At 43.7% G+C, this 22,581-nt stretch overlaps 1 protein-coding gene across 1 annotated transcript in view; it reads left to right on the top strand.

The window, feature by feature from the left end:
- The first annotated feature begins 347 nt into the window (after nucleotides 1-347).
- PRRX2 (paired related homeobox 2) overlaps nucleotides 348-22,581 on the top strand; it is a 62,490-nt gene continuing 40,256 nt past the window's right edge. Inside the window, exon 1 of the mRNA XM_063936465.1 lies at nucleotides 348-964. Within this exon, the coding sequence (XP_063792535.1) occupies nucleotides 730-964 (235 nt within the window). The 5' untranslated portion in view covers nucleotides 348-729. The remainder of the gene's footprint in view (nucleotides 965-22,581) is intronic.

Raw genomic sequence — 22,581 nt, 5'->3', positions numbered from 1 at the left:
GTGCAGGAATTTGCGGATCCACCCCAGTATCCCACAGTAACCCCTTAGCTCTCAGAATACCCCTCCTCATGTGGACACTTGTTGATAGAAGCACTTAACCTCATGTTTTGAACCACTGCGACACATCTTGAAGAGCTGAAAGAAAAACACGCTGACCATCTAATTTTCCTTTTCTTTCCCTACTAGGGGGAAGAAAAAAAAAAGGGAAGGGGGGTCAAGGGTCAGCACGGAGAGAAGGAGGGGGCGTGTGGAAAGATTTATCCAAGAACGAGAGAGAGAAAAGAAAAAGGGAAGGAAAAAAAAAAAAAAGGTTCTGTTTTCTTCTAGACGTCAGCAAAAGGCGTTTTTTGGTCACTTGGCTGAAAGTGCATGTGAGTGAGAGTTGGTCCCTGCCCTAGAGGGGGAGAGAAGACAGGGAGAGTTTAAGGGGAGAAGAGAGGGAAGGAAGCAAGATAGGAGACAGTAAAAGGAAAGTCAGAGAGTGGGGGAAGTAAAGTCAGTTTAGGGAGAGAACACAGATTATCTGCAGCTAGCAACATAGAGAGAAAGAAGAACAAGAGCCATAAAAAGGAAAAGAAGGAAAGAAAATCACTGGAAGTGTAATTAGAGGAACTAGAAAGTTTTTGAGAAGTTTCTATAAAAGAGAAGGAATAGTCTATTAAGTGAGGAAAAGTCATCATTTCAGGAGGGGAAAGGAAAAGGAAAGGCGAAGGGAGCAGGGCAAGGGGCATGGACAGGGATCTTGGCCTGGATAAGTCAGGACACCCTAACACTATGAGGATTTTGGAAGCTCCAGAACTTCCCCACAGCAGGAAGAACTTTAGTGTCAGTCACCTCTTGGACCTGGAGGAAGCAGCGGCTGCAGGGATGCACAGCTCCCGGGATCTCAGGCCACCAAACGAGGAAGAAGACAAGGATCCCATGACAGGGGGCAGCAGTGATAGCGAAGTGACAGTGCAGGAAGGTAAGTCTCCCCGTGCCGGCGTTGGGGACATCTGGGCTGCACCCATGAGATGCTTCACAGATATGGGGAGGGGTCAGCACTGTACAAGGGGGTGTGTGAATTTGATGTCTGGATAATTGTTCAAATTAAGAAATATTTTCTGCCTCGTTGCTGCAGAGATAAGCAGATTTGGCAACGTTGCAGTTTGCTGCAGGACTCAAGTTAGTTTAGAATGAGGCATGATCTAGGGCCGGGAATGAGATGCAAGCTCTTGGAACCACACTCCTTTTGAAAGAAGAAAAAAAAAAGGTTTTTTTTTGCTTTGGGAATGCACATGACTGTCTGTGCATGCTACAGGCACATTTTCTCTGTCAGGAGATGTATGCGCTTCATTCATTCCAGAGGAATGGACATAACAGACCAATCAAACTGGCACCACTGATCAGAAGCACCTCACTGTAGAGGATACTATCTTAACAGGAATAGGGGCACTGTCTAAACTACTCTTGTGTCATGAGATCTAGGGGTGACACTGCTACTGTAGAGTTATGTAGTCCAGAATGGTACATTGTATTTTATGGAGATTTAGGATCTATGAGTCGGTGCAGTAGCATATTGCACATTACATAAGAGTTGACTGAGGGAGATGAGTTGAAATTTGTAATATATGACAATTGTGCATATTTTAGCTGATAGAGAGACTCCTCTTAAACTTGATCCACTTCAGCAATAAATCTCTACCAGACTAAGCAGCCCTTGTAACTGATGTTAATCTGCAGCGACATCCTTCTCAGTGTACTCTAGGCCATGCAATGGTACTATAGGCCATGTAGTCACTTATATGCCTGTTACAAATGAAGTCATAATTCATACCGCTAATCACTGTATATGCAGTAAAGTTGTGTTCTCGAGGGTTAATCAAAGCAATAAACCAATTTACCGTCTCCCAAATAGTAAGTCATTCCAAGGCTATGCGGTTGTACAGATATCACATGGGTAAATTGTTTCCATCACAATGTGTTTTATATTTATTTATTTATTTGTTTGTTCAAATTTTATTTAAAAAAAAACAACAACAAAAACCTCAAGTATATTTTGATTTCATAAAGTGGCTGAAATCCATTAATAATGATCGATAAAAGGACATTGTCCAAAAAAGTTACATATGATCCCTAGCTGTTTTATGTAGCCTGATGAGAACATGGGATGAGAACGGGTGAGGATACTTAACGCCGTATCCAGCTAATACAGTTGGCCCAAGTTTACGGTGTTCTATATTCTATAATGCCATATTATCTAAAAAAGAATTCTCTCATTACAGAAAAACACTAGTTCTGAAATAAATACGTTATAGAACTTTGTTACACGATGTAAACCTGGCAGGACACAATTTCGTACTATGTTACATATATAAATGGAGACATTTTTTTACAAAAATACAAAAAACGTTTGCAATTTGCATTGCTGACAACAAAAAGATGGAGAATTGCAGAATAAGTACAGACTTTCACATAGAGACTACAAAATATATATTTTTCTATCATTGAAAAAAAATTGAATGAAAAAAATATATGTATTGTATATGCAGATTTTTTTTGGTTTTCTAAAGCAACCAAACCCTATGCAATCATACCGCCCCTTTGCCGACACTCGCAGTCTCTAGGGGGCAATTTTCAATTCTATTAATCGATCGTCCCCCTGCTACACGGAGGTGATTTTCATGTGTTCATATAATGCCATAGGATGTTAAGTTGAAATGATATAATTTTACATTCACATCCTAATTACTGTAATTCCAGAACTTGGTTAAAAGAGAGCACTACAATGGAAAATGTATTAGCTGTTCAATAAATGTACCCAGTGTTGAACGAAATACATCTTTGTTGATAAAAGAGGATTTCACTTGTTAGGTATCAGATGGTGACGCACTTTTAAATGAGAAAAGTAGCAATAATGATCTTAAACCTGCTAACTTAATGGCTAATATTCCTGCGATCTATGAAGACACTAAAAGGCCTGTTCACTTGGTAGATTGGATAATGACAATGCTTTTTATACTGGCATAAGAGGATGTAATTGTCACAGTTTACAGGGACTCAAACTACGTGCGGTAAAGTGACCCTGAACTACTTTTGTAACACGATGAAAAGAAAAAAGCGTGATACGGAAATGCGATGGGAAGAAAATGGGTCTTAAATTAGAGAATCAAACAACGGTGCATAGAGTAGTAAGCTGTAATCGGTGCTAAACAGTAAAAGTTCCAAAAACCAGAATGGGAACAACCAAAAACAAATATTTTCTGATGCTTGGTGGTCACGTTCGTCACTATGGTCACTGTGAGGAGTGCTGCTATACTATTTACTAATGTGTGCCAGGGGCAGTAATAAATGTAATTAAGTTTATTTTAGGTGATTTCAATTATGCATTACATAATTTTACTAAATATCGATGTTGATTTATTTAAGAACAATCAGCATCGATCTTTACTAAATTTACCCCCAAGCATCTCTGAAAATAGATCTCGCATCTGTCTATTTATTTGCTGATTCTACACATATATAAATGTCATGAAACATAGCATGATTGGGGTTGGAAGGGGTCCACTGCTGTGTTCTGGCCAATCACATGTGCGGGAGGTGAGTATAAATGTGTTTTATTCATTACTGTGAGACCCTCCTTTAGATACCAGTTGACTGAAGAAAACTCTTGTCTACAGGATAGCATTGACATCACAAAAGTCTGTAACCAATCAATGACAATCAGCTGCTCCACTGTTACCCATATGTACAGTATTCATAAGTATCTGAAATACCCTAAAATTGTATAGGTCACAGGAATGAGGGAACATTACCCTAAGCCACTGCATTTCTAGCTGTTTAGTGAAGCAGGTAGGTAAACAGTGTTTCCTTCTTGGAGTTCTTTCCAATTAGCAGATATTAACAGTTAGAGAGTGGCAACATGAAAACATGTAAGGAGCTGTCATTAAAAATGTTTTTGTCACCAAGACTGCAGTGGCAGCTCCCCCCTTTGCATCTGGTCATCGGACTGCAGAGTTCCACGTGCATGTGATTGTGAACCCGAATCAAACTTTTGTCATACTAACAAAACTGATTGCATGTAACAACGAAAAGGAAATCAGTCACTATTTCCATTTTCCATTTTTTTATTTTACAGTTTTGAATCTTTCTTTTCTAGCATTAGTTTTTGTTGGGAAAAATTTTTTTTTTTAAGCCTGGGCGGTAAACAGTAAGGAAGAGGAATGGTAGCATTGAATCTTTTCAAAGGGACGCCATCGTCAAACTAGTATAACTCACATTTTTGTTTACATAGAATTCTTGTGCGCTATTTTGATAGAGAGTTTAAATAGAAGTCATTTTCACTGTATTGTTTGATTGTTATTTGAATATGTTTTAAAAGTGATAGCCCAGGAAGCCTAGGTCTGGAGCAAGAAATGTCATAAAGTGAGATTAGCTGCTGTGCAAGACTCTTGTAGAGACACAATTGTGACCTGCACAGATAAACATTACGGGCTACGCAAATTCATGGGTAATTATTACTGACTTTTTTCTGCTTGTACAGTAGCCCACAAATGCTGGACAGCTGTATTTTACACGGCAATTTAGATTTAAGATTGGATACTTTCCTCTTAAACATAAATCTCTTGCAGTGTTTTGTATCTGCCCCCCTCCCCCAAAGTGCAACATGGTTTTGCCGAGGTGCAAAGTTGCTTGCGCCTTTTTGCTATGTTCCCAATTCATACTCTGCCCCTGTGTCCACATATTATTTTTGTAACATTGGGTCTCTGTAGCACAGGCATTCCTAACCTCGGTCCTCAAGGCACACTGACAGTGCAGGTTTTAGTGATATCCAGGTTTCAACACAGAAGGGTAAATCAGAATAAGTAAGGTACTAATTAAGTCACCTGTTCTCAAACATGGATATCACTAAAACTTGGATTGTTAGTTTGCCCTGAGGACCGAGGTTGAGAATGCTTGCTGTAGCAATGTCTCCCAACGTCTGTCCTAAAGGCACACTGTCTGTTCAGGTTTTAAGGAGATCCATGCTTGAGCACAGATAATTTAAGCAACACAACTAAGGTACTAATTAAGCCAACTGTTCTCTAGTATGGCTGACCTGTAAACATGGCCTTAAGGACCAAGGTTGGGAAACACTTCCCTAAGGAATTGCATTCTACAAGTGGTTTGTTTCCATAGGTCGAAGTAGAAATAATTCCAAGGCCATTATCAACCTGTACCCTAATACGGCAACGTTTGGAACACATCAAACAATGACTAAGGGGGCCTATTCATGAAGCAGTGAAAACTGTGGAGAAGTGAGCCTGTGAAGAAGAACCAATCAGCATTGAAGTAACATTTATAATTTGCATACTATACAATCATACAGAGCAGCTGATTGGTTGCCATGGGCATCTTCTCCACTGGCTAACTTCTCCACTCTTTTCACTGCTTCATGAGTAAGATACACCTTGGTAAAACCATGTTACACTTCAGGTGAGGCAGATTCACAATGTGCAGAGAGATTTAGAGGTACTGTATATTTACTAATCTGCTGGTTTATAGAAGTGGAGATATTGCCTATAGCAACCAATTAGATTCTAGCTATTATCTTCTAGAACAGATATTCCCAAACTTGGTCCTCAAGGCACACTAACAGTGCAGGTTTTAGGGATATCCAGACTTGAGTACAGATGGTTACATCAAAATAACTGAGGTACTAATTCATTCACCTGTGCTCAAGCATGGATATCTCTAAAACCTGGACTGTTAGTGTGCCTCGAGGGCCGAGGTTGAAAATGCCTGTTCTAGAAGATGTTAGATTAGACATTCCGAACCTCTGTCCTCAAGGTACCCTAACAGTGATATCCATGCTTGAGCACAGGTGACTGAATTAGCACCTCAGTTATTTTGATGTAACCATCTGTGCTGAAGCCTGGATATCACTAAAACCTGCTCTGTTAGTGTGCCTTGTGGACCGAGGTTGGGAATACTTGTGTTAGATACATTCTAAGTCAAATTTAATTGGTTGCTATGGGCAACATCTCCAATTCTTAAAACCCGCACTTTAGTAAATATACCCCTTAGAGTTGGGAAGAATATGTCCAAGCTCAATTATAAAGTTCCGTGTAAAAAAAACAAGCTGACCAGTATTTGTTTGCTACATGCAAAAACAGCCAGTATCTTCCCTGCATACAAATAAATAAACATATGCAGTTGCACCCCTGTATTGCAACATGGTTTGTTCCAGGAGCAATTTGCTTCTTGTTTGCTCCTTTCTTTTTCTTTTTTTTTTAGTTGCTCCTAGCTGTGAATGTGTCCAAATCATTCGGAAAAACTGCATAATGGTTCTGTAACAAAAAAAAAACAACTTACCTCTAAAACACTTGCATCAATCAAATAGTTATTATTCTGCATAATGAGTCTTAAAATAGAACAAAACACTTATGGAAGGAGTTTAGGGGAAACCGTATAGTCCTTGTGAATACCTGACACGTTTCCATTCCCTTAATCTGCAATGATACAGAGAGCTGACATTTTGTTTGACGGCAGACATCAGCCGAGGTAGCTCATTAATTGCATAGCGGTGTATAAACAGGAAAATAGTCGATATAATTGATGCCCCTGTTTATAAAACACATCACAAGCCATGTTATCATAAAAGAGATTAGGTTTCCACTATTTCCCTGTTTATACAACAGGTTACAAGTAACCAGTGACCTGTAGGTCTGCAGCCAGGCACATCAAAGAGCCAGGAGGCTGGAGAAGTGACACGTTACTTAGGGCTAATTAAGCCAAACTTTTTTTCCCCCCCTGGCCATGGGTTCCCTTTCATATATAGGTTTTATAATAGCAGAGAACAAACACTGCAGACGGTTCAGGGCCTGTGATTTGTAACTGTCTTTTGCACTTCTTTTATTTTTTTGTTTTTCTGCAGTGCACATTATTTTCCCTGGCTGCTGTTAATGTTATTTCTGCATCTCCACCCTGCTGAACACAGGCCCAATGGCTACAGCTGAGGGAGTGAGAGATACAGAATGGCACAGAACCGGTAGCGATGGTTCCAGGGTTAGGCCCGCTGTTCTGTTACTGCAGGTAGGGGATCTGTTATCTGGAATGCTTGGGCCAAGGCTTTCCAGATAAGGTGGCTGTCCATAATTTGGAGTACCATGACTAGAATATTCTACAAAACTGACCTGTCACCCCCTCCCCCACTCTGCCACATACAGTACGGATGGTGTAATGGTTAGCATTACTGCCTCACACCACTGAGGTCATGGGTTCAATTCTCACCATGGCCCTAACTGTGTGGAGTTTGTATATTTTCCCCCGTACTTGCGTGGGTTTCCTCCGGGTACTCCGGTTTCCTCCCACAATCCCAAAAATATACAGGTAGATTAATTGGCTCCCAACAAAATTAACCCTAGTGTGAATGTGTCTGTGTGTACATGTGATAGGGAATATAGATTGTAAGCTCCACTGGGGCAGGGACTGATGTGAATGGGCAAATATTCTCTGTAAAGCGCTGCGGAATATGTGTGCGCTATATAAATAACTGGTGATAAATAAACACAGTACCTTCCGCTCCTCAGGAAACTGTTTAGCAGCGCTCCTCGTAGTAACTATAGGACTAAACACCGTGGCCATCGATCCTACCCAATGCGAGATGTGGTTGCAGCTGCGTGGAAATGGAACCGTAACGTGCCTCCATGGCGGTCCGATCTCCCCTCAGATTTGCAGTGTTTTGTACACAGCCCTATAGGGCTGCAAACAAAAATCTCAAGTCCTTACCGGTAGTAAGTGCGTCATACAGCACCGCAAGTCAATTTGCGGCTAATAGGTTGGAGCCCTTGGTTAACATGTCTGTATATGACAAAGTAAACGAAATCTGCAATGACTATTGCTTTTCCTTTTCCATATTATGGAACTCTCTAGATAATGAGTTCCTGTGTAAGAGCTGTCATACCTGTACATTCAGATTCATTATACTATAATGTGTAGGGAAAAAATTACTTAAACAGACTTGTTTTGCTAAAGGTTCACTTTGATGTTCTTACCACTGTAAAGTGAGGATGATCTCATTGCCGGGAGATGCCTTCTTCAGGGTTTACTCTGCAAGATGTGTTTTTTTTCTTGCTTGAAGGCTCCCCCCCTCATTATGTTTGTTTGGCTGAACTGAATACTAGCTATATCTATTTGTTTCCCAGCATATTTGGTATTGTAAAGTATTATAAATGTTTGGTAACTTTACTACAGCTTGCCATACTCTGGAATAACATTGAGGACAAGTGAATAAGGGGGACATTTACTAAGCAGTGATAAGAGGGGAGAAGTGAGCCAGTGGTGAAATTGCCCCATCAGCCAATCAGCAGCTCTGTATCATTTTATAGTATTCAAATTATAGATGTTACTTCAGTGCTGATTGGTTGCCATGGGCAACTTCTCCGCTCTTATCACGCTTAATAAATGTCCCCCTTAACCCCTCCGCTGCAACTTGGAAGCGGCAGCTCCTATCAGTGAGAGTACCCACAGTCCAGTGGGGAAAGAACAGCAAAATAGACTGTATTTTATTGTTTCCATATACAATTTGGTATCTTTGCCCAAAAACATTGAAATGTGCTTGCCTGCATTGTGACGCATGACAGAGACAGAGGGGCCGAGGGCTAATTTGAAAGATCAAATGCTGAGGATCTGATGAAAATCAGCAAAAAAACAAAAACAAAACATCAGAAGTTCTAGAGAATTAAAGTATGGCCCAAATTTATCAAGCCTTGGAGAGTGATAAATTACAAGGTGATAAAGTACCAGTCAATCAGCTCCTAACTGCCATGTTACAGGCTGTGTTTGAAAAATGACAGGAGCTGATTGGTTGGTACTTTATCTCCATGCAATTTATCCAAGGCTTGATAAATCTGGGCCTAAATATGGTTGGTAACTAGGGTTGATTAAACCAATTTAATGTAACATAAACTGAGACTGCTATTTCCACACTGGGTGTGCTGGCTGTGCTAGTGAACGTGAAAAATGTACGTTGTAATCACCATTAAAATATTCATAAATAAAATGAAAGTTGGGGGGCAGCTAGCCAGCAAGGAGTGCCAGGTATTACGCCGCCCAGAGTGAAATGGCATACACTGCGTTTATGCAACTTGCAGCACTCCTGCGTCGACAACCCCTCACCCCTCTTTCCCTGGACCGTCGCACAACCTGCTGTTTTAGGGAATTTTCCTCAGATGGGAATTGAAGGGATTTTTTTTCTTTTGGGGATGTTGCAGCGATTTCTCTTTCAGTCTAGGCAGGGGAGAGAGAGAGGGAGAGAGGCTCTTACAGCCTTTGTCTGTGATGGAGCCTGTGGCTGAGTAAGGCGCCAGCATCTGACATTAAACCAGATGTTGGGAGGTGCCGCTCACACGCAAGGAAAGTGCAGCCACATGGGCATGAATTTATGAAAGCTACACAGGAGGGGCCTGTATACAGTCTGCCTGCAGGCAGGAATAAAGAGAGGGGAGCCGTAACCAGAGAAGTGGCACCAGGGCTTAAAATGGGGGCTCTAGCATGAGCACAAGAGGAAGGAAGAGGGGGGAGGTTGAAACAAATATCTAAGAAGTGAGAAATGCTTGGTAAAAAGGTTAGTAGACAGGGTTAGCTGGCGAAGTTCAGATCATCTAAGTGGGAGATGGAAGTTTACAGAGAGGGGCAAGAGACAGAGCGTATGACAGACGGAAAGGCTGCGATCCAACAAGGGGGGGGGAGTCAGGATTAGTGAAGGCACCAGGACACTAATTGTAACCACATTGAAGTGTTGGTTAGAGGATGAGGGTACTGTATATGAGGTCAGCGGGTGTTGCGATGATCACCGGATAAGACCCAGAAGAGCTTTTGAGGAGGTCCAGCTAGGTCAGGGTATGGTATTAAAGTATAACCGCGTGGTTAGAAAAAATATATATTTTTTAGCGTAAGTTAACAACATAATTTCCATTACTGGGAAAACTTGCTTCACCACAGACTGTGTAGACGCCTGCAAACCACAGGCCCCAGTCTACTGAATGGTGCTCAGGAGTAAGGCGTTTGTGATGAGAGCTGCAGGATAGGTAATAGACAACTATCTCTGTTCTGTGGTTATATATGTAAATAGGTTGTCTAAGGCCATTATCTTGTACAGTATGTTTTGTCCCTCCACCAGTCATATGTTTGCACTTCCCCATAACATCATTCATTCTGAGTATCTCTCTCTTGGGGAAACTGTATGACAAACCCAATAGATGACAAACACGCCTGCATAGGAGAACCCTCTCACGTATCTACGCGGTTTCCTTCAACTTGCAAAATAGTGAGAGCATTTTATCGCTGTAGAATTTCAAAGGATTGTTCTCGATGGTTTAATGCAGAGGTTCTCAAACTCGGTCCTCGGGAGCCCACACAGTGCATGTTTTGCAGGTAACCCAGCAGGTGCACAGGTGTATTAATTACTCACTGACACATTTTATAAGGTCCACAGGTGGAGCTAATTATTTCACTTGCGATTCTGTGAGACCTGCAAAACATGCACTGTGTGGGCCCCCAAGGACCGAGTTTGAGAACCTCTGGTTTAATGTATCAGCCCATGTATATAAATGATGTCATTACTCAAACCTATTAAGCAACGTGTCATTAGTGGGACCGAAGGTTTTTCCAGTTCTATGGGGTCAATCCTATAAGCCGTGGTGCGAGTAAGTGCAGCTATATGAAGCACTTCCGGCACCACCAGACTCACAGATATTTGCATAATTGGGGGGGGGGGGGGGGGGGCAATGATGGAGATCACTAAGACATTGGGGGTAATTCAGACATTCAGACTTGATCGTAGCAGCAAATTTGTTAGCAGTTGGGTAAAACCATGGGGGGTAATTCTGATCTGATCGCTAGCAGCCGATTTTTGCACTGCTGCGATCAGATAGTCACCGCCTACAGGGGGAGTATATTTTAGCTGTGCAACTGTGAGAACGCATGTGTAGCAGAGCTGTACACACAGATTATGTGCAGTCTCTGCGCAGCCCAGGACTTACTCAGCCGCTGTAATCACTTCAGCCTGTTCAGGACCGGAATTGACGTCAGACACCCGCCCTGCAAACGCTTGTCCACGCCTGCGTTTTTCCAACCCCTCCCTGAAAACGGTCAGTTGACACCCACAAACGCCCTCTTCCTGTCAATCTTCTTGCGAGCGCCCGTGCGAATGGATCCTTCGCACAAACCCATCGCTGAGCACCGATACGCTTTGTACCCATGTGACGCGCCTGTGCATTGCGGTGCATACGCATGCGCAGTTTAGACCTGATCGCCAGCTGTACAAAAACGCAGCCTAGCGATCAGGTCTGAATGACCTCCCATGCGCACTGCAGGTGTGGCAGATAGAACATGTGCAGAGAGAGTTAGATTTGGGTGGGTTATATTGTTTCTGTGCAGGGTAAATAGTGGCTGCTTTTATTTTACACTGCAATTAAGGTTTCAGTTTGAACACACCCCACCCAAATCTAACTCCCTCTGCACATGTTACATCTGCCCCCCCGTACTGCACATGGGGCCTAATTCAGATCTGTTCGCTCGCTAGCATTTTTCGCAGTGCAGCGATCAGGTAACTACTGTGCAATGTGCAGACGCGCCGTACGGTTACAAAGCGTATCATTGTTGTGCACTGGTTCTAGTGAAGAAACCATTCGCACAGCCGTTCGCAAGGAGATTGACAGGAAGAGGGCGATTGTGGGTGGCAACTGACCGTTTTCTGGGAGTGTTTGGAAAAGCGCAGGCATGTCGAGTCGTTTGCAGGGCGGGTGTCTGACATAAATTCTGGGCTCGAATAGACTGAAGCGATCGCAGCGGCTGAGTAAGGTCAGAGCTACTCAGAAACTGCACAAGCTGTTTTTGTACAGAGTGGCGGCACATGCGTTCGCACACTTGCACAGCTAAAATACACTCCCCTATAGGCGGCGTCTATCTGTTCGCAGCGCCGCAAAAAATAACGAGCGAACAGATCTGAATTAGGCCCATAGTTTTGCCCAACTGCTAAAAAATGTGCTGCTGCGATCAAGTCTGAATGACCCCATTGTACTTAAGGCACACTGATTTGAAACAATATCACTGTAACATTTGGTTAGACTTAAGGGTGGGCAGATTTGGTCAAGATCTAGTTGTTTGCCACTTGGCTCGGACAGCTGGATCACGTCCGATGTCACTTGAAATGATGTTAGTGCAGCCGGTAATGACCGCTTAGGTCGTTCTCCAACCTCATTTACCATCGTCCCTGATACTTATACTGACAATTTCAATAGGATGATTTTAGGGAAAGTCGTAATTTCGTGGATACACATTCTGCAATTTCTGGCTGATTGCATGGCCTACCGACAGGTGGAGCTGCTTTTACGTCCGACTCCGCATAGCCCACATGTCCGATGGCATGCCCTCAATCATCTTTGCCTATGTGAGAACACCATGTTACATGCCAGTTATGCCTCTGCAATCACAAATGGAGATGTGACTAATGCCCCTGCATTATGTCTCTACAGCACCCGTAATTGTGTGAGCTCGGTTCCAAAACAATGCGAAAACACGAAAGATACGCTCAGCAAATGGGCATGCATTCAATTCAGCAATCGACGGAACACAGTGGGGGAGATGTATCAAACCTTGGAGATAAAGTACCAACCAATCAACGTTCAGTTTTCAAACACAGCCCGAAAAATGGCAGTTAGAATTTAAATGGTTTTGTACTTTATCTCTTTCCACTTTATCTCTCTCCAAGGTTTGATAAATCTCCCCCAATGTGAGAAAATAGCTGTAAATATCTCACAGAGGGTGGGATGTATTCAGCAGCAGAATGCGGTCAAACCTTCAAAAACTGATGGTGTCTCCATGTTGATCCGCTTCATGACTAAGAGGTAATGAACCACGAGGATCTAAGTCATGTTGCCCACACCTTCTCAACAGGGAGACGCCATCAGAAAGGACTGAGTGTCCGGGACGTTTGCTACTTGTGATCTGCCCTGTTTATAATTACATCTGCTATGAGTAATTGCTAATGGGATTAAGGAGTGTATTATAACACATTGTAATTGTTTCTGTTAGAATAAAGGGGGTAATTCCAAGTTGATCGCAGCAGGATTTTTGTTAGCAATTGGGCAAAACCATGTGCACTGCAGGGGGAGGCATATGTAACATGTGCAGAGAGAGTTAGATTTTGGCTGGGTGTGTTCAGTCTGCAATCTAATTTGCAGTGTAAAAATAAAGCAGCCAGTATTTACCCTGCACAGAAACAATATAACCCACCCAAATCTAACTCTCTCTGCACATGTTATATCTGCCTCCCCTGCAGTGCACATGGTTTTGCCCAATTGCTATCAAAAATCCTGCTGCGATCAACTTGGAATTACCCCCAAAGTCATTATATGGAAATACTTTCCCAACTGTGTTGCACTAGTTTTCCCTATTGTTTTCTTACTACATATTCTGATGGGATCAGTATGATATACCAGCTGTTGGGATCCCGGCAGTCAGGAGGCCCGCGCTGGGATCCCGACAGCCGGAATACCGTCAGCAAGCACAGCATGTCCCCTCGCGCGTCGGCTCGCTGTGCTTGCTTTGCTTCAGGGCCGGTGGCAAGCTTCGGTCGCCACAGGGTTATATTCCCCCTCAGGTGGTGGCGTGGACCACCACCCGAGTGGGTATTTCAGTCGGCGGTCGGAGTTTATTTCACCGGGTGTCAGGATTCCGGAACTGGTCTCCTGACAACCGGGATCCCAACAACTGGTAAATTGACTGCCTCCCATTCTGATGGATTGTGTTCATTGTGAAGTGAGGCTACTATACTACCAATTCCAGAATTAAGGGATGACAGGCGCTCACAGGCCCACATTCTGGGTGGCATATACACAAAGGGGGGCCAGTGGTAGATGAACAGCTTCCTTTACCGTCTCTGTGGAAGGTGTTGCACATGGTGGGCGCCCTATTCTAAATGGGTGTGGTATAATAATAGGTCTACAATGTCTAGGTAGACAGTCAATAGGTCGACAGCATATGGTCAACGTGCATTAAGTCGACAGGTACAAAAAGTTGATAGCTGAAAGGTCAACAGTGGTTAAGGCCGACAGGTACGAAAGGTCACAAAAACAATGACCAACAATTTTTCTTTTTGCGCCAAATCTTGTATATTTGATGTTATAGACCACCATCAGTACACACATCTACCCTGGCCACATGTTACTATTCCCAATACATGTTCACGTGGATAGTAAATCAAACAAATGATGGGAAAAGTCTGAAAAACCCCAAAACATGTGTCGACCATTTGTGTGTCGATCATTGTCGTGTCAACCTTTTGTACCAGTTGACCTAATGCATGTCTACCGAGACATTGTAGCGCTATCATCCGGATACTGTTCTAAATAGTGTAACACTCTGATATATTTCTCTTTTCCATTTTATATACTTTCACGTTTAATGAGGAAACATAATATTAAGGGAAGCACCAACCCCAAAACTACTGTACACATTTCCTTTCATAGTTGCAAGCAGGGCCAAACTTCCCATCTGGCACTTCTGGCATATGCTGATGGTCTTGTGTGCCGGTCCGGTAACGCAGAGAGCCGGGAAGGCCGTGCCAGCTTCCGGCTCTCTGTTTTGCTCCACGGCTCCCCTGACTCACAGCATGCCTCCATTATAAGCAGTGTCCACGCGCCCCTTTCACATGCACACGGGATCAGTATGATTTCCCGACTGACGGGATGCCGACGGTCAAAATACCGACGCTGGAATCCCGATCTCGAGCTCATCATGTCCTCTCGCAGGCTCGCTGTGCTCATCACGCTTCGGTCACCACAAGGTCCTATTCCCCCTCGGGTGGTGGCTTGGACCACCACCCAAGTGGGGTTTCTGGCCGGTGGTCGGGATTCTGACCGTCTGCATTTCAATGGCTGTCAGGATTTTGGTGTCGGGAATCTAACTGCATACCATGCACACAAATGCCAGGGCCAAAAAGCGGCCCCAGTCCGTCTCTGGTAGCAAGTAAATGGAATAACAAAGGGCCTGAGTCAGAGATGAGCGCAGTTCACACATGGAAAATACGCTGGTGCTGCAGGAGGTGTCCTGCGTAAATAGACGCCTACTGTCGGGTTCTGTGATTCGTTGCATTGGATCATCTGCGTGACCACCGGTCATCTGAGTATCCCTCAGGTCACGCAGAATGGCCGGTGTTTTCACGCTGCTGTTGCCAGTGAAGCTGCGTCAGAAGTCACAGACCCTGGCCTCGGCACGCCTACAAAACGGGACTGACACGACCCAATTTTGTAATCGCCGCCCCTCCCCCCCAAATGGCTGCAGGCTGTCACTCACCTGACGTCTGTAGCCACACTACATCCGAAGACGCAGGACCCAATATGCACATCCGGTTTTCTTACATCTCTGTATTAGGCCGAAAATGCGACCACAGAAGTTTTATGACTAAGAGTATGACTGGAGGCGTGCGTTTCACTGTGAGGTCTGAGTTTGCTAAAAATCATTACAGTTAATGGCAGATAATAAGATGAGTATCCAAGTACCTTGGATAGTCAGCTAATGCTAAACGAATCAGACAGTGTTTTTTTATGACCGCACTTAAAAATATACAGTATGTGCACGTTTCCCTATCCACTACTGAGTCAGTTTAATCGCACTTTTTACGACTACATGTCCACACCACGCCCTTACTGCACACCCACTGCCCACGTCCGCATGCCCATTCTAGCACCCTGGTCATACGCAGTCTTGGGTCATACGCACACGGGGGTGGGGGTGGGGGGGGGGGGGTTGTTTAGAAGAAAACTGCAAAAATTTGTGCATGTTTTCTAAAAAATAAACGCAAACTTGCAAATTGCTGACAAAAAGAGACGCAAATCGTGTTTACGTTTGAGTAAGGCCCTTCATAAATGAAATTCACAGACCACTAATTATTATGTTTGCAGTTGTCAGGCACTTTTGGAAAGGTGAACTGCCAGGTCATCCTTAACTCTAAGGGGTCTATTCATGAAGCCGTGAAAAGTGTGGAGAAGTTGCCCATGGCAACCAATCCGCATTGAAGTAACATTTATAATTTGCATATTAAACAATTGTACGGAGCAGCTGATTGGTTGCCATGGGCAACTTCTCCACAGGCTCACTTCTCCACTCTGTTCACTGCTTCATGATTAGACCCCTAAGGGCTTTATTTACAAAATGACGGCTTATGTAAGCCGCTGCCTCTTGACAGGTTGGAGGTGAAAATGTAAAACGCCACTCGCAGTCAGTGTAAAGCAAGCCAGGCTTTACGATGACTGCGAGTGCCGTCACATGTAACCTTCATTACTGTAGTTTTCTGACTTATCCCTAGACCCAGAGCCGGCCTTAGGCATAGGCAAACTAGGCAGTTGCCTAGGGCATTTGGTATGCTTAGGGGCACCAGCAGCTTCTGCTGATTAAAATGATATGCGGCATGCCTATATTCTGTGTGTGACTGCGGCTGTATCTGCATACAAAATTCTACGTTGCAGTGTAGTCCTGGAAACCACTATAATGTAGCATTTCATATGCAGATTCAGCCGCAGTCACACACAGAATATAGGCATGCTGCATATCATTTTAATCAGCAGAAGCTGCATGTGCATCCTAGCCACATAGTAATGCAAATAAGAAGCATTTTTATAAACAAAAGGCTCCCGACATTAGCAGAGCTACCAGCTGACTCATGGCAGGCATCTCCTGCAGAACTAGCGGCTGTGCTAGGGGGCATCAGCCAAAATCTTGCCTAGGGCATCATATTGGTTAGGGCCGGCTCTGCCTAGACCAGTGAAAGCTTTGTGGAGTTCTGTCAATTCCAACCCACTTCTGCGTTTTTAGACCAAGTTGCCATTTGCAGAAGAGATGCATTTGTAATTCCTGCTCACCTGAGCACAACTGGTAAGATACCGGTATGAGCACATGATGCCCACAGGCCGCCCTATCAGACGATAGACACGTGTACACAGTACATCTCTGCACAACACTCTTCTCTTTACTAGTTGCTGTTTCAGTTTAAAAATAGCATTTCCGCCTGACGGCTGTGTACTTCCAGGCTGCCTAGTACAGAACCCCTGTGTTGTAGAGCCCTGGCGGCTGCCACCTCCGCCACGATTCATAGCTGCCCACCTTCTTATTAAAAGGGAAGGGAGGGGGGGGGGAGCACTGTAAATGTTGCCTTTGCTAATTGGAGACTAGTTCCAGCAAAACCAATTATCATCAAGTGTATTACAGGCATCAGTTGCGGTCCAGGTATAATAAAAGCTGTGTTTCCCTTAGAGCAGCTGTGGTGGCAGCATAGGTTTTAGCGGGGAGGGCAGTCATTCCTGTCAGCGGCTCCATTCCCCTAACAGCTAAAGAGGTGAAAAATCCATGAGAACATTTTTGTGCAACATGATCACCAACCCACATCCCCTTCCTTTCTGATTCACTAGTCTGCGAGCCTAACCCCTTCCATCCCAGGAAGGCCCGCAGCACCTAGCTGATATTGGAGCAGACTGGTTCCGTCGCTTTATTACACCTATTGTCCCCGGAAGCACTGGCGTTTCTATAATGGGTGCTGTATGTGCGGTGCACACGGATCCCTGAGTCCAGAGGGGGCCCCCACCGCACACGCTGCACCCATTGTCTAAATACTCACCCCTCCGCAGTCCCACGGCGATAAACAGAGAAGACTGGTTCCATTGCTTTATTACACCTATTGTCCCCGGAAGACCCACAACAGCCATCTGATAAACAGAGCAGACTGGTTCCATCACTTTATTACACCTATTGTCCCCGGAAGACCCACAACAGCCATCTGATAAACAGCAGACTGGTTCCATCACTTTATTACACCTATTGTCCCCGGAAGACCCACAACAGCCATCTGATAAACAGCAGACTGGTTCCACTGCTTTATTAAACCTATTGTCCCCGGAAGACCCACAACAGCCATCTGATAAACGGAGCAGACTGGTTCCATCGCTTTATTACACCTATTGTCCCCGGAAGACCCACAACAGCCATCTGATAAACGGAGCAGACTGGTTCCATTGCTTTATTACACCTTTTGTCCCCGGAAGACCCACAACAACCATCTGATAAATGAAGCAGACTGGTTCCATCACTTTATTACACCTATTGTCCCCGGAAGACCCACAACAGCCATCTGATAAACAGAGCAGACTGGTTCCATTGCTTTATTACACCTATTGTCCCCGGAAGACCCACAACAGCCATCTGATAAACAGAGCAGATTGGTTCCATCGCTTTATTACACCTATTGTCCCCGGAAGACCCACAACAACCATCTGATAAACAGAGCAGACTGGTTCCACTGCTTTATTACACCTATTGTCCCCGGAAGACCCACAACAGCCATCTGATAAACAGAGCAGACTGGTTCCATTGCTTTATTACACCTATTGTCCCCGGAAGACCCACAACAGCCACCTGATAAACAGAGCAGATTGGTTCCATCGCTTTATTACACCTATTGTCCCCGGAAGACCCACAACAGCCATCTGATAAACGGAGCAGACTGGTTCCATCGCTTTATTACACCTATTGTCCCCAGAAGACCCACAACAGCCATCTGATAAACAGAGCAGACTGGTTCCATCACTTTATTACACCTATTGTCCCCGGAAGACCCACAACAGCCATCTGATAAACGGAGCAGACTGGTTCCATCGTTTTATTACACCTATTGTCCCCGGAAGACCCACAACAGTCATCTGATAAACGAAGCAGACTGGTTCCATCACTTTATACACCTATTGTCCCCGGAAGACCCACAATAGTCATCTGATAAACAGCAGACTGGTTCCATCACTTTATTACACCTATTGTCCCCGGAAGACCCAGAACAGCCATCTGTGGGTCTGGTTCTACTCAGTTTATTACATCTTGCTATCCTACTAAGGCCCAGTACACTGGTGATTAATATAGTAGGCTGTTTATAGGTAATGGAGAAGTTACCCCTGGCAACCAAATGAGCAAATTCTCCACTTTATCTCTCATTTTATCTCTCTCCACTTCTGTCTCAGAAAGGCCTATAGCAACCTTCTGACTAATGGAGCAGGGTGGTTCATCAGGTTATTACACTGTCCTTGTCAGGAAGGTTGCTGCAGCTTTTTTTTTTCTGTCCACTTAATTTGTGCAGTATGATATATGTGAAGTATACTGTATATCTATAGTGCAGTAACTACACTTATTTCCTGGGTATTGCTGACAAACATAAATGTCCATAAGGGTATGGGTCGTTGTGTCGACACATCTTAGGTCGACAGTCATTAGGTTGACCACAATTTTTCGACATGCATTAGGTCAACAGGGTCACTAGGACGACATGGTCATTAGGTCGATATGAATTTTTTTACTTTTTTTGGTGTCGTAAAGTAACGGGGAACCCCAATTAGTGCACCATGTCCCCTTGCATGGCTCGCGAGCTTCAGGCAAGGTGCCTCACTCTACTACCACTGCACTTGGCACAGGTTACCGTCCCCAATTGTAGTCTACGTGGATCGTAAAGTATGAAAAAGTAAAAAAAATGAAGGAAAAAAATAGTGAAAAACTCAGGTCGACTTTTTGAACCGTCAACCTAGTACATGTCGGCATAATGACCACGTCGACCTAGTGACCCTGTCGACCTAATGCATGTCGACCAATAGTGGTCGACCTAACGACTGTCGACCTACAGTAAATGGTATGGACCTAATGACCGTATCCCGTCGATAAGCCGCCAGTATTATTCAGCACTTCATTACTGGTATCGTGAAATTTTAACTACTGTGATAAATGTTTCTGAGTGAAATAAGCAATGATTAATAATTACATTACTGTTATTCACCTACTAATGCACTTACGTTACTTCATAGAAATGCTTTATATTCCCTGGCATCATCACCAGAGAGGTTTATTAACGTTGAAGAATGTACTCAGGTATAAAGTATGTGGGAAATAGAAGTTGCTGAGGAATTTTATAACTATAAAGGTGTCTTCTACCCTTTGTGTTTCAGTGTAGAGCACAGGTTCTCAAACTCGGTCCTCAGGACCCCACACGGTGCATGTTTTGCAGGTCTCCTCACAGAATCACAAGTGACATAATTAACTCCACCTGTGGACCTTTTAAAATGTGTCAGTGAGTAATTAATACACCTGTGCACCTGCTGGGTTACCTGCAAAACATGCACCGTGTGGGGTCCTGAGGACCGAGTTTGAGAACCACTGGTGTAGAGGATAAATTGTTCCTAAATGCACAAAATTAAGCTTGACTGTATTAAGTCAGGATTGTATTATGCAGCTGTCTTTGCGATCCACCGATAATCTGCAGATCGGGCCCATAATCATGTGTGGCTGCAACTGATTAGTGATTATCAGATGGTCGAGCATAAGCATTAGCATACTTGTCTACCTGACCCTCTCCATGAGGGAGAAAATGCTCTGTTCCTGGACTTTCCTGGTAATGTATGATTGCCATCACCTGTGGTGAAACACCTTTCTTATCAATTAACTAGCTCACCACAGGTGATGGCAATCATACATTACCAGGAAAGTCCAGGAACAGAGCATTTTCTCCTTCATGGAGAGGGTCAGGTAGGCAAGTATGAGCATAAGTAATCTTCCAATGTACAGTACCCGACTGATCCAATCATCGGTTGTCCGCATCTGGCAGTGTATGCCCACATGGAAGGAACCCAAGTTACACAGGGAAGTAACCTAGCTATCGAGTGGTCATACATTGGGGAGATTTATCAAAGTTTGAAGAGAGATAAAGTGGAGAGAAGTAAACTACTAACCAATCAGCTTGTAACTGTCATTTTACAGGCTGTTTTCGAAAAATGGCAGTTCTATCCATTTCACACAGAGCTGAGAATCTGGTTTATTGCCGGGGCAAGCTGGCACGACCCAGGTCCAGGCTCAGAGTAAAAGGGTCAACCCGATTCATGCATCCTGGGTTTGCTATCCGAGTCGGCTGCAGTGTGAAAGGCAGATCTGGGTCATTGATAACACGGGTGTCGAAGTCAAAAATATTACATACACAGCACATGTAAACTCCACACTGATGAGTCGCAGTGCGTGCGAATTCATGCAGTGTGCACAGCGATATATATGGTAGCATACGCATTCACACAGACAAGCCACAAGGGTATATTCAACACATATTTCATACCACACATAAATTAAACATGTCAAGCACCAGACATTATAATGTATTACATTATAATATATAATAGAGTATAACATCATATATATGTATTAATGGAACAGAACAAGATAAACATGTCATGCTTGGTATCAAAATAATCAGGGGAATGAGTGTGTTAATTTGATACCGGTGGTTAGATTGTAGTACATTGCAATGAGTAGTTATGATTAAATGTAGGAATATGAAGCCACAATTCTAATGACAACAAAGAACATTCCAAAGAAAGCATGGCCAACCCCTATGATGTCTTCATCAAGGCTGGACGTTGCTTGCATATGAACTGACCAATGACACATCATGAATGAGAAAGTTCCCTCCCCTGGACCAATAACAGAAGACTCAGTCCCAGACATGTACTCCCCCAAAATACACAGGATATAGGTGATTCGAGTCACACAAAAAGCGCTGTTTGCTGTTTTTTTCCCCTGCTGCTGGCAGTTGCTGTTTGTTTGCTGTTGAGGGAGAGCTAAAGATGGAGACAACTGTTCACTGAGCATTGAGAGAGGGAGAGATGGAGGAAATGGAGCGGAGTGTGCATTGAGGGAAATGGTAATGTATGCTGGCTGTGGCTGTATGGATTCTTTTTTTAACAACTGCTTCCTGTGTAATTGTAAATCTGTGACCATATATATACTGTACATGTGTTATATTGTATGCATACCCTTTTAATATCATATATATACATCACTGAGCGTTGGAACTCAGACAATGTGTGCAAATGCTTGTTTTCTCTTAAGGGATGTAGTGTTTGCGACGTACAGCGCACTTTTATCGTATATGGTAATAAGATGCGCCTTGCGTCCACAGCATATATTAACGCTGGCATTATAAATATTTATTAGAAATATATTTGAACTTAACACGGGTCATGCCTAAAAGGCTACCAATGACATCATCTCTAGTCGTCCTGAGCTCCGACTCGTGTTCAGTATCCTGGGTTGGACACGGGTTGGAGCCGGGGCTTCAGTGTGAAAGGGGTTTTAGAAACTGAGTGGTTGGTACTTTATTGCTTTCCACTTTATCACTTGCTAAATCTCTCCCACTGTGAGATAATCCACTGTGTATGGTCACGATATCTGATGGGTGTCAGGCTGTTAGATAAAATGTATGACGGTCTGACAGACATTTTATCTGACAGCATAACCCTAATCAATTTTTATATTGGATTTTTGTTTTGTGGGTTGTTTTTTTTTACAAATAGAGGAGGCCCAAACTTATACGTTGATACCAAATGTCAGTCAGGTAGTGCCTCTGTAATGTTATTTGTTCTACCCATACTGCATACTGGTTCACCTCACAAAACAGATGGCTCTACTATTCGCATGTGACCAGTCAGGTTGTAAAAGGTGGGAAAAAAATATTTAATCATATAACATTTAGGAACACGGGCAGAC

This window comes from Pseudophryne corroboree, chromosome 8 (assembly GCF_028390025.1).
Source record: "Pseudophryne corroboree isolate aPseCor3 chromosome 8, aPseCor3.hap2, whole genome shotgun sequence".
Taxonomy (NCBI): Eukaryota; Metazoa; Chordata; class Amphibia; order Anura; family Myobatrachidae; genus Pseudophryne; species Pseudophryne corroboree.
The sequence above is the reverse complement of the archived record's forward strand: the minus strand, read 5'-3'. Positions and strand labels throughout refer to the sequence as shown.